The 11,646-nt window shown below is 43.7% G+C and overlaps 1 gene segment (V, D, J or C); it reads right to left on the minus strand.

The window, feature by feature from the left end:
• Positions 1-2,746: 2,746 nt before the first annotated feature.
• Positions 2,747-3,832, minus strand: LOC117978300 (immunoglobulin kappa variable 1-39-like). The segment is given in 3 exon segments: positions 2,747-2,768; positions 3,359-3,653; positions 3,778-3,832. Coding segments are annotated over 3 exon segments (366 nt in total).
• Positions 3,833-11,646: the final 7,814 nt, after the last annotated feature.

The following is an 11,646-nucleotide window of genomic DNA, read 5'->3' on the forward strand; positions in this document are numbered from 1 at the left end:
GAAGTAGAGAGAACATGTTTAACATGGAACAAAGCAGTTTGGTGTGTTCAGAAATTTGTAATCTTTGTGTGTGAAGAGTAGGATGTTGGTTGTGGTCCTCCTCTCAGTTGATGACCGATAATGGTAGAGGGGGCAAGAGTCAGATCACAGAGAGCCTAACCAAGGAGTTCAAACTTTTATCTTACATGTAACAGGGAATGTGGGAGGTTTAAATTTTTTTTTTTGAGACAGGGTCTTGCTCTGTTGCCCAGGCTGTAGTGCAGTGGCACAGTCATTGTTCACTGCGGTGTCAACCTTCTGGGCACAAGTGATCCTCCCACTTCAGCCTCCCAAGTGGCTGGGAATACAGATATACTCCAGTCCACACAGACAAATTTTTAATTTTTTAGAGAGACAGGGTCTCACCCTGTTGCCAGGGCTGGTCTGGAACTCCTGGGCTCAAGCAGACCTCCTGCTATAGCCTCTCAAAGTGCCGTGATTATAGGCGTGAGTCACCATGCCCAGCCAAAAATATTTTATCTAAAATGATCTCAAACTAATAGAGGAGTTGCAAGAATCTTGTATACCCTTTACCCAGATTCACCAATTGAAAATGTTTTGCTATATTTGCTTTATTGTGTTTGCTCTCTCTGTAGGTATCATTTTTCCCCCTAAATCATTTGCTAGTTTGTCCCTAACTACCTCTGTGTGTATTTCCTAAGAGCAAGGACATTTCCTTATGTGATTATAGTACATTACCAAGTTAAAGAAATGTAACATTGATATTCTATTATCTGATATAGTCTATATTCAGATGTCTAAAAAGGATCTTTATAGCATTTTTTTCCCCCTGGTCCAGGATCCAATCTGGAAATATATACTGCATTTAGTTGTTAAGCACTTGAAAGTTTTAAGCAAGATAGAGTATGAAATACATTTTAGAAAGATCTCCTGACCTCAGTGTGGGGGTGGACTGGAAAGATCTGTAAACACAGCCAGAAAGATTGTAATAGTCTAAGATGAGAAATGATAACACAGTAGCTGCTGAAATAGAGACACATCAACTATAAAAAATTTTTAAGTACAGTCCATGAAATCTGAAGCTTATATAAAAATTTGGAGATGGGACAGAGGGTGAGTGAGAAAGATAATTTGAGAATGACTCCCATGTTCCTGGCTTGAAGGACTATCTGAATTGTGAGAGACTTTTAGAAGGTATCAAATGAATTAAAAAGAAGAATTAAAGAGCAGATATGTGAGGGGGACGCATGATGAGAGATATATGCTTGGGAATCATCAGTATTATTGTGAATGAAGTGAAAGGAGTAGTTGATAGAACAAGTATTGTGGAAACAGAAGAGAGAACTAGAAGGAGTGAGAGGAAGTAGAAATATTTGAAGAGAAGGCAGAGGAAGAAGAGCCAACAAAGAAATAGAGAAGGAAGGAGGAGAGAGTAGTATTTTGGAAGTGAGTTAAAGGAGGAAGTTCAATAACTGAAGATGCTAAGTAGACTCCAAGTAAGTTTTATACTGAAAATAGTCATTTGGAGTTGCCAGTTGGAAGCTTACTAGTACCCTTACTAAAGCAGCCTCAGTAAGGCAGCAGGAACATGAGCCAGATCACAGAGGATCGAGGGCTGAGAAGGATGAAGTGGGGAGAGATGGAGTTGCTTATTATTATTATTTTTTTCTTTGAGACAGAGTCTTGCTCTGTCACCAGGCTGGAGTGCAGTGGCGTGATCTCGGCTCACTGCAACCTCCGCCTCCTGGGTTCAAGCCATTCTCCTGCCTCAGTCTCCTGAGTAGCTGGGACTACAGGTGTGTGCCACCACGCTGGGCTAATTTTTGTATTTTTAGTAGAGATGGGGTGTCACCATCTTGGCCAGGATGGTCTCGATCCCTTGACCTTGTGATCCGCCCTCCTTGGCCTCCCAAAGTGTTGGGATTACAGACGTGAGACACCACGACTGGCAGAGTTGCTTATTTTTTTAAGAAATTTGACTCTGAAGGACAGTAGAGATAAGGAACTGGCTGAATCTAGGGAAGATTTTTTTCTTCTTTTTCTTAACTAAATGGGATTGCTCCTGGGAAAGAGTTCCTGCTTTTGTGTCTTTTTTTTTTTTTTTTTTTTGAGATGGAGTTTTGCTCTTGTCGCCCAGGCTGGAGTGCAATGGCACAATCTCGGCTCACTGCAACCTCCACTTCCCGAGTTCAAGTGATTCTCCTGCCTCAGCCTCCCCAGTAGCTGGGATTACAGGCATGCACCACCACACCCAGCTAATTTTGTATTTTTGGTAGAGACGGGGTTTCTCCATGTTGGTCAGACCGGTTTCAAACTCACAACCTCAGGTGATCCGCCCACCTCGGCCTCCCAAAGTGTTGGGATTACAGACGTGAGCTACCGCACCCAGCCTGGTTTTGTATCTTTTGAAGTATATGGAATGATTTGGGATTATTCTTGATGTTATGGCACTATTTGTATAATCTAAGAAATTTTTAAAAAGCATTTATTTGTGGCTTGAATTTTAAATTGAATTTTTAAAAAATTTATTGAGGAAAACTTGAAATATACTCATAGAGAAACTAATGTCTTTGATATATAGCCCCAAGTTTTAACAGTTAATGTTTTTGTCAGTCTTTTTCACCTTGATCTATTTTAATGCAATTCCAGATACCTCGTCATTTCACCTGTAAGTGCCTAAGTAAAGATCATGATTTTACATGATTTTCTTCGCATGATTTTTGCAGATTTTCTAAGTAGTCCCACTTTAGGATCCAAAAGTAAAACCGAATTATTAATGTTACAGAAGAATTACCTACCTAGCAGTGGATTTATCAAAGCATTCCTGTCTGGGAAGACCTGGGCTTCCCAGACAGGACTGAGGATCATCACACGGTGTTCAGCACATACCACCAGGGGCAGGTGCACCCTGGCTTCTGAAGTAGCACCTGAGAATCCCCTGTGTCTAGTACCTGCTTCATGAATAACATTCCATAGGCTTCGGAAAGACTGTGGTTTAGGCTCTAATTTATTCAACTTGAATAATTTCTCCTTGAAATAATGAGAATAGCTTCTCTTTTGCTGTACAAATTCCGATTATCCCATAACACAAACTCCTCAGTTGGACTTATCTCTCTTCTTTATTCAGTCAGGACAGGCATTGTCACATCTTTTCTGCTGGGGATGAGGGTGAAAGAGGCTTAGGGTTCAGAGGAACCTCCCTGGCCTCCTCTAGGAAAATCTCCCGATGACTTTCCAAACCTGACTGAGTTTGAGAACTTCCCTCAGCAGATAGAGGCACCAGAAGGAGCATTGGGGCAGCCCAGCCTCACACATCTGCTTCCTTGGGGTTTATGTTATGACTTGTAACGCTGTGGGAGGGGTACTGTCACTCTGTTGACAGTAATAGGCTGCAAAATCTTCAGGCTGCAGGCTGCTGATGGTGAGAGTGTAATCTGTCCCAGACCCACTGTCACTGAACCGAGAGAGAATCCCACTTTGCAGACTGGATGCAGCATAGATCAGGAGCTTAGGAGTTTTCCCTGGTTTCTGCTGATACCAATTTAAATTATTGCTAATGCCCTGACTCGCCCGGCAAGTGATGGTGACTCTGTCTCCTACAGATGCAGACAGGGAGGATGGAGACTGGGTCATCTGGATGTCACATCTGGCACCTGAAGTTGGAAACATAAAAACAAATATTGTTGCAATTAATCATGTTATCAGAGGACTTCCCTGAAGTTCCAGACAGTACTGAGCACACTGACCGAGTATAATCCTAGTGTTCTCCTTCCTTACCTGGCAGCCAGAGCCCCAGGAGCCCCAGGAGCTGAGTGGGGGCCCTCATGTCTGTGCTGTGTCCTGACTGGGGCTGACTCCTGCACCGGGTGTGACCAACCTATAAGAAGTCTTCAGGGCAGGGGGCTGTGCTCTAGGAAAAGGCAAATCAGCAGGGGATGGGGCAGGCTGAGCACAGCTGCAGGGCTGGCTCATCTCAGTAACTCAGCACAGGGGTGCAGTATCCCCAGAGTCCCAGGTCAAACCAGGGCAGCACAGATTTACCTTGAAAGAATACATTTCTCATTGGTGGCCATATGGTTACAGAACATATTTTTGGAGTGAATTTTCAAAATTTTAAATCAACCTAAGACTAGATTAAATAATATATTTATATTTGTATTAGGAGTGTATAGGAAAGCATCATTTTTGGCAGAAAATTTACAATAAAGTTGTAGAATGTGGGGCTGTCAGAAATTTCAGTTAGTCTCAAAGGAATTTGATGAATGTAAAAGTATTTAGTGCTATAATAACAATGTCAGTGTGAAATTGCTTCTTTTTTGAAATGAATATAAAAAGAATTTATCAGAAGCATCTTTAATAAATTCAATAGAATTTACTAACAAACTTAAGACATTGTTCCTAGGAGTAAAAGGAAAAACAATTCTCTGAAGATGCACAAAGATGATAACTGTGTCATGCATAGATCTGCCATTATCCAGAGCTATGGGTCTCTTTAAGACCCAGGGGCTAAATGGGCTGCACCTTATTCTTGGCGTGATGATCCCCATATTCTATCCCCTTTCCTGCCTTTGGTATAATTTCTTATGGTTCTCCAGCATGGAGAGCTGACTAGTAATACCAGGTCTCATTATTTCAACTAAAATCTCTGTTTCACTCGCTGACTATAGGAGTCTGGATTAAAATCAACTTGAAGCCCTGTATCAATCTAGGCTCAAATAGTCAATTGTTTCAAAGTAGGATGACAAAGGCCACATCCCCTGAGTAATGCTCTGAGCTGCGCTCCCCACCAGCCTGTTCCTGGGGTCTCAGGAGCATCTGCCCTAGAGTCTGGCTTTCTGGAGAGCAGGTGAGGGGGGAAAAGCCAGGTCAGTGAACCTCTCTCCTTAGCGAGGGCAGCTGCTGCACAAGGCATGTTCTTGCCATGCACCAGGGCATCATCCTGACCCAGATGCCAGCCACCCTGTCTCACATGCATTTAGAGAGAATCTCCATCTTCTGCCAAGACACTGCCCATGTAGATGAAAAAGTGTTTTGCATCCAAACATATCTTAAGCACTGATTTGCACCTCAATACTTCACACAGATGCCTTTGCCCAGGGCGTGTCGGCCTGGCTCAACAGCAGGGGAAGTGGAGCCAATTACATCAGTGTCAGTGGACTGAGAAATACTCCAGGGAGTAGTTCTCATGCACGACTACCCGTGGCCAGACCAAGGTAGTGCAGCCTGTGCACAAACCTCCTCCTGCTTTTCCAGAGGACTGGATTTCTGGGAAATGGCTACCGAACAGGCTGCCAGGATCCACATATCCAGATTCAGAGAGATACATCTCTGGATTCAAATGCACTTTTTCTTTGTGCATAATTTTAGCAGTCATTGTTACTATGCCTTGGGGATTCTAGACATTATACTTCAGCTGACTCTCTATGGCCCTTTCTCCCCTTCACTGCTCTATCTGAACCTGGGGAAGCAGCTCAGGCTGCAAATGAGGCAGACCTCATGGCCTGGAATTAGCATCCCCTAGGACGGTTGTCAATCAGTGATGACAAAGGAGGTGTACACATCCCCCAGCTCCCTCACCTCTCAGGTGGAATAACAGAGGCATTTTTCCTGTGTTTCTATGTGGGCTTGAGCTCTCGTCATCCTCAGAGGTGGCTCCTTCTGAGGCACCTTTCACTTTCCCTTTCCCTCCTCCCCTCCCTTGCTCACTTGCTTGTTTCCCGCACTTTGTAAATATACTGCCTGCATGCGAATCTTTGGCATCCTTCTCACTGAGGGGACCCAACCTAATGCATTGGAAAAATCCTCATTCTTGGAGGGCATCGTTGGTTTGAATTAGTGCCACTTCTCATGTTTTAATGCCTAGGGAAATTCCAAAAATTTAGGAAATCTTTAAATTCCCTTTGCCAATCTTTCTTAGATTTGATTTTAGCAGAGATTCATTTTCTCTAGGTCACAAAATCACAGAAGCCTTCCACAAATGGCTACACAACATAGAGTCCACATAGAGCAGAGGCTCAGAATCTCCCAGGATTTGACATCCACACATCAGACAGTCCTAGACGCTCAGGTTTTTTCTAGGTCGATCGCCTCATAAATCTGCCTTGTGATATTTTTATTCTACCTTAGGGGAAGACCATTGTGTGGATGATGAGAGTTGTTTGTGGAATGAATAATACACCCACTAAAGACATCATTGTCCTAATATCTGGAATCTATGATCATTACTTATGAACAAGTCAAAAATAACTTGGCAGACATGGTTGAGAATTTTGAGGTCAGGATAGTATCCTGAATTATCTGGGTGAGACCATCATAATCACAAGGGTCCTTACAATAGGGAGGGAGGAAGGTAACAGCCAGAGAGGACCTGGGACAATGGACAGGGAAACTGGAGTGATGGAGGGAGGGGCCATGCTGCTAGGAATGTGGGAACATCAGAAAGATGGAATGCTCGACATTGGATTCTCTCTCTTGAAGCCTAGAATAAATAGAGCCCTATTACTCCTTGATTTTACTTCATTGAGACTTCTGACCTCCAGAAATGTAAGATAATACACTTGTGTTATGTGGAGCAGTAAAGTTGCGGTAATTTGTTACAGCAGCAACAGGAAACCAATGCAAGGGGAAGGGGTGTGTTTTACTTCCCTAGTGTATCACTGTCCTCTGTTCTCCCAAATAGTTCTGTGCTTTTGTGTTTGCTGTCAATTTCAACAAGAGACAGAAAACATTTTTCTATGAGGAGAGTTAGTACCACAGTTCTTCTTACGTAGAAAGTGTCTTGAGTAATTCTTTGGGTTAGGTCTTGTACAATCTTGGTATCTGAGAGCCTGGAGGTCATCTCTCACAGCACATGAGAAGAGGAAGGGGATGCGGGTTTGCTGTTTTAACATTCATAGGGCAAATTGGATGTACAAGACCCATTCTTTTTATTATTATTATTATTGTTAAGTTCTAGGTTACATGTGCACAACATGCAGGTTTGTTACATATGTATACATGTGCCATGTTGGTGCGCTGCACCCATTAACTCATCATTTACATTAGGTATATCTCCTAATGCTATCCCTCCCCCCTCCCCACACCCCACAACAGTCCCCGGTGTGTGATATTCCCCTTCCTGTGTCCAAGTGTTCTCATTGTTCAATTCCCACCTATGAGTGAGAACATGCAGTGATTGGTTTTTTGTCCTTGTGATAGTTTGCTGAGAATGATGGTTTCCAGCTTCATCCATGTCCCTACAAAGGACATGAACTCATCCTTTTTTATGGCTGCAAGCGAGGACTGAGTCAGAGAGATGGGGATGGCAGAGGAGACAAAATGTGGTCAGGGCCGTGTAAGATGTGACCCTGCTGTCATATCTGAAAGAAAGGCTGTTGGTGTTTGTAAAGGCTTTGGGCAAATTGTGCTTTGTAGACAAAACTGTAGAAGGGTCTGGGTTTAAGCTTAGTGTCAGCGTGATGAGGACTAGAGGTCGCAGTGAGCTTGTGTTAAGAAATCCACCCTGCACTTCTGGCTTTGTCTCTTTCCTGGTTTTATAGGTGGTGGGTTCCTCTATGGAATGAACGTGGCTCTGTGGAAGGAACATAGTTAAGGTCAGACAGACCTAGATTCCAAGTTCAGCTTCAACAACTGCTGACCAAGTGACTTTTATGCAAATCAGCCATGTGCTGTCATGAACAGTTTCCTCATGTGTGAAATGGGGCACTGAGGATGTGAAGGGGTGTCCTGAGGTTTCCACCAGCTGATGCACCATGAAGTGTACATACATGTATAGACAGACACACACACATACATGAGAAGAGTATCTAGTGCCTCTTTTATGCATTCTTGAGTAACTCAGAATGTTATGTGAGATATGAACAGTCATATGTCATTTTCAACTAAAATTATCAATATTTATCTTATAACTAACAGATGCTTCTCTGTACACTGTAGGTTTCATGTACATTTCTTCAATCACAAAATTTTTCACCAATCTATTTACGTCTAGTATCAGAAAGTTAAGCAAGGAGATTGCAAACCAACACAACACCTTTAGTCTGGATTTTCCCGGAGCCCCATTTGTGTTAGTGTCCTCGGGCTACTGTAACAAGTTCTCAAAAATGTGGTAGCTTCAAACAACAGGAATGGAATCTCTCATAGTTCAGAAGTCCAGATCAGTTTCACTGGGCTAAGATCTTGGAGTCATCAGTTCTGGCTCCTTCTGAAGCTCTAGGGAGCAGTCTGATTTAGCTCTTCCAGCTTCTGGTGGCTTCTCTCTCCCGGGATGTGGACACATCACTGCAATCTCTGTCTCTGTGTTCACACTGCCTTCTCCACTTCAGTCTATGCTAAATCTCTCTCTACCTCTTGTTTTTTTTAGGACACTTGAGTTTGCATTTAAGTCCCAGTTGATTAATCTAAGACCATCTCCCTGTTTCAAGCTCCTTAATTTACAGCTGCAAAAGCTGTTTTCCCAAATGAGATACATGCATATTCTTCATGGAATGAAACCTCACTATTTGGGGATGATACTCAGTACTACACCATTACATAACCAGGTCTCAGTGTTAGTCCTGTACATACATCACAATCTCTCTCTCTCTCTCTCTCTCAATGTCCACACACCCTGGCTTCCTCCTTTTCTCAATGTCATAAATCTCTTCAATTCCTTAAGTGTATCCAGTGATACCTATAAACAAATAAGTATCTGAGAAAAGTCTCAATCAGTTTAGAAATTTATTTGGTCAAAGTTAAAGAAATATCAGTGAAACAGCCTCAGGAGGTCTTGAGAACGTGTGTCAAAGGTCGTCGGGCTACAGGTTGGTTTTACACGTTTTAGGGAGACATAAGATATCAATCAATACGTGTAAGCTGTACATTGCTTTGATATGGAAAGGCAGGACACCCCAAAGGAGGGGGGATGTTGGGGACTTCCAGGTCATAGGTGGATTCAAAGATTTCATAGGTGGTTGAAAGAGTTTATCTAATGACTGGTAATCAACACAAGGGAGTTTCTGGGTTTAGAAAAAGGGTTTTGGAGCCAAGGTTGCTTCATGCAGATGGAGCCTCCAGGTAGCAGGCTTCAGAGAGAATAGATTGTAATTGTTTCTTAGTAGACTTAAAAGGTGCCAAACTCTTAGTTAAATCTCTCTGGGTCAGGAAAGAGACTTAAAAAGGAGTCTCTACAGAATGTAGATTTTTCCCACAAGAACCAGCTTTGCAGAGGCATTTTTAAATACATTAAATAACAATATCTTGGGGAAAATACTTTGATTTCTCTTAGGACGTGGTATCTGTCACATTGGTATCTTATTGCTATAAAGAGTTTTCTTTGTCAGTCTCAAGGTCTCTGTCTTCATATTAAAAGCTGGTCAGTTGTGCCTGAATTTTAAAGGGAAGAGGGTAAGTTAAGGCATATCCAATCATCTGTTCCAATCATGGGCTGCATTGTATTTCAGGTTGATTTTGGTGTGTGCTTGGCTGAGAGGAGGAGTTCATTCAGTTGGTTAGGGAGCTTAGAGTTTCATTTTTGGTTTACACACCTATGTCCAGGTAAGAGGGCCCCACACAGGAGGGCTTGCTCAGAACCTGGCTTGCAGGGCTGCTTACAGACCTTCTATGTCTCCTGTTGTCATGCACAAGGAAGGACACAGCCAATGACAACCCTCAGCCATCCGGGGAGAAGCTGTGTCTGCAGAGGACGGTCATGAGCTGTGAGTCTAGAGACCTGTGATTGTCTTCAGGGGCCTGTGGTCCTCGGCTTTCATAGGAGTTGTGGGGGCACTGGCTCAAATAGCATCCACCAGGATTCTAATCAGAATATCTCATTCACAGAAGGCAGTGGGTGATATGACAGCACAGAGGGACTCTGTGGGTCCAGCTGCATGGAGCACTGTGGGAGAGTCACTGGCACCCGTGCTAGACAGAGCTTCATTCAACTTCTGGAGCACACGGATTTAGATCTCTTTACATCATTTTGAAAGACCATTTATCATTCTGAAGGAAACCACTGTAATTAACTAAGGTAACATCTTTAATAGGTAGAAAGAAAAAAGTGATTATTTTATTGCCAAGATGATTACAAGAAAAGAAACAAACAAAAATAGCATGAAGGAAAGAGCAACACTAGACTGAGGGCTTTGGGTAAGAAGTTGAGACTTAGTAGTGAATGCCCTGGGCCATCTTCTGTCAAAAGGGAGGGACAATCAGCAAAGGGAAATATGCAGTAGAGGCAAAATCTTGGTTAGTAAAAGAATCCTAAGAGAAAACAAGAAGTCTCCTTCCTGAGCATCATGTTGGTGTCGGGAAGATGCACATAATCCCCCCATTGCATGTCTTACACTTTTCAGCAATTAGGGCTCAGCATGAATTTAGAAGACACCATTCACTTCACAGCAGATGGGGACACAGTCAAGGCAGCGGTGAGAGGCAAGGCTGGGCTTTCAGTCTCAGAGCACAGAGCAGGTTCCCCACTACTCCGCACCCTTGTGTCTCCTCCCAGATGTTCCAGATGTTCCACCTCATTCTTGCCTTAAGGGCTCCAAGTTGTTAATGGGACAGTAGCCCTCTTCCTTTCCCAGGGTTTCTAAGAATTTGGCTCTCTTTTGTGTATTGCGGGGTTTGTTTGCCATCTAGAGGCAGGTTTTTGGCATAGCAACTTATAGGCTTTTTCTACTTGTGATAGCGAAAATAAATACATAAATAAATTCATCATAAATAATAAATTGACTTAATGCATTGAATCTGTAAAAAAAAATAAGGTCAGTTTGAGAGCTTAAAAGGAGCCTGATGAGGTTAAAAGGACAAATTACCTTTAGTAAAGAGCAGTTGGAGCAATAGATGATTCTTTCTTTAATCAATGACATTTTAGGAGTAATTATCAAATGGTAAATAAAACTTGAAATAAGCTGATAAACTATAATTTTATATGAAAAAAATATTTCCAAGAACCATACAAATACATTTTCAGATTAAAACAAACAAAAATGTGGGTTTATCATCAGATCCGCTAAATGGAAGATTTCTCAAATGTGTGCTTGGAGCAAAAATAACACTTATCCCTATTTGAAAGTTCAAGATTTTTGAGCTTTCGAAGAAAACAGCTTTCCCTTCACTCTGTTCCACTCACGCTTCTGAGGATGGCCATGGGGCAAAAAGCCGCGGCGGCGGGGGGGCAAAAAGCCGCGGCGGGCATAAACCCGAGGCGGCGGGGGGGCAAAAAGCCACGGCGGGGAAAAAGCCGCGGTGGCAGGGGGCAAACAGCCGCGGCGGGCAAAAAGCAGTGGGAGCAAAAATCCATATAACGTCGCGGCGGCGGGGGGCAAATAGCCGTGGCGGCCGGGGCAAAAAGGTGCAAAAAGCAGTGGTGGCGCGGGCAAAAAGCCACGGCGGCGGGGGCACAAAGACGCAAAAAGCCACAGTGGCGGGGGGCAAAAAGCCGCAGCCGGCAACAAGCCGCGGCGGCGGGGGGCAACAAGCCGCGGCGGCGGGGGGCGAAAAGCCGCGGCGGGCAAAAAGCCACGGCGGCGGGGGGGGGGGCAAAAAGCCGCGGCGACAAAAAACCACGGCGGCGGGGGGAAAAAGCCGCGGCGACAAAAAACCACGGCGGCGGGGGTAAAAAGCCGCGGCGACAAAAAACCACGGCGGCAGGGATGCAAAAAGCCG

The sequence above is a fragment of the Pan paniscus genome, chromosome 12, assembly GCF_029289425.2.
Source record: "Pan paniscus chromosome 12, NHGRI_mPanPan1-v2.0_pri, whole genome shotgun sequence".
NCBI classification, from domain to species: Eukaryota; Metazoa; Chordata; class Mammalia; order Primates; family Hominidae; genus Pan; species Pan paniscus.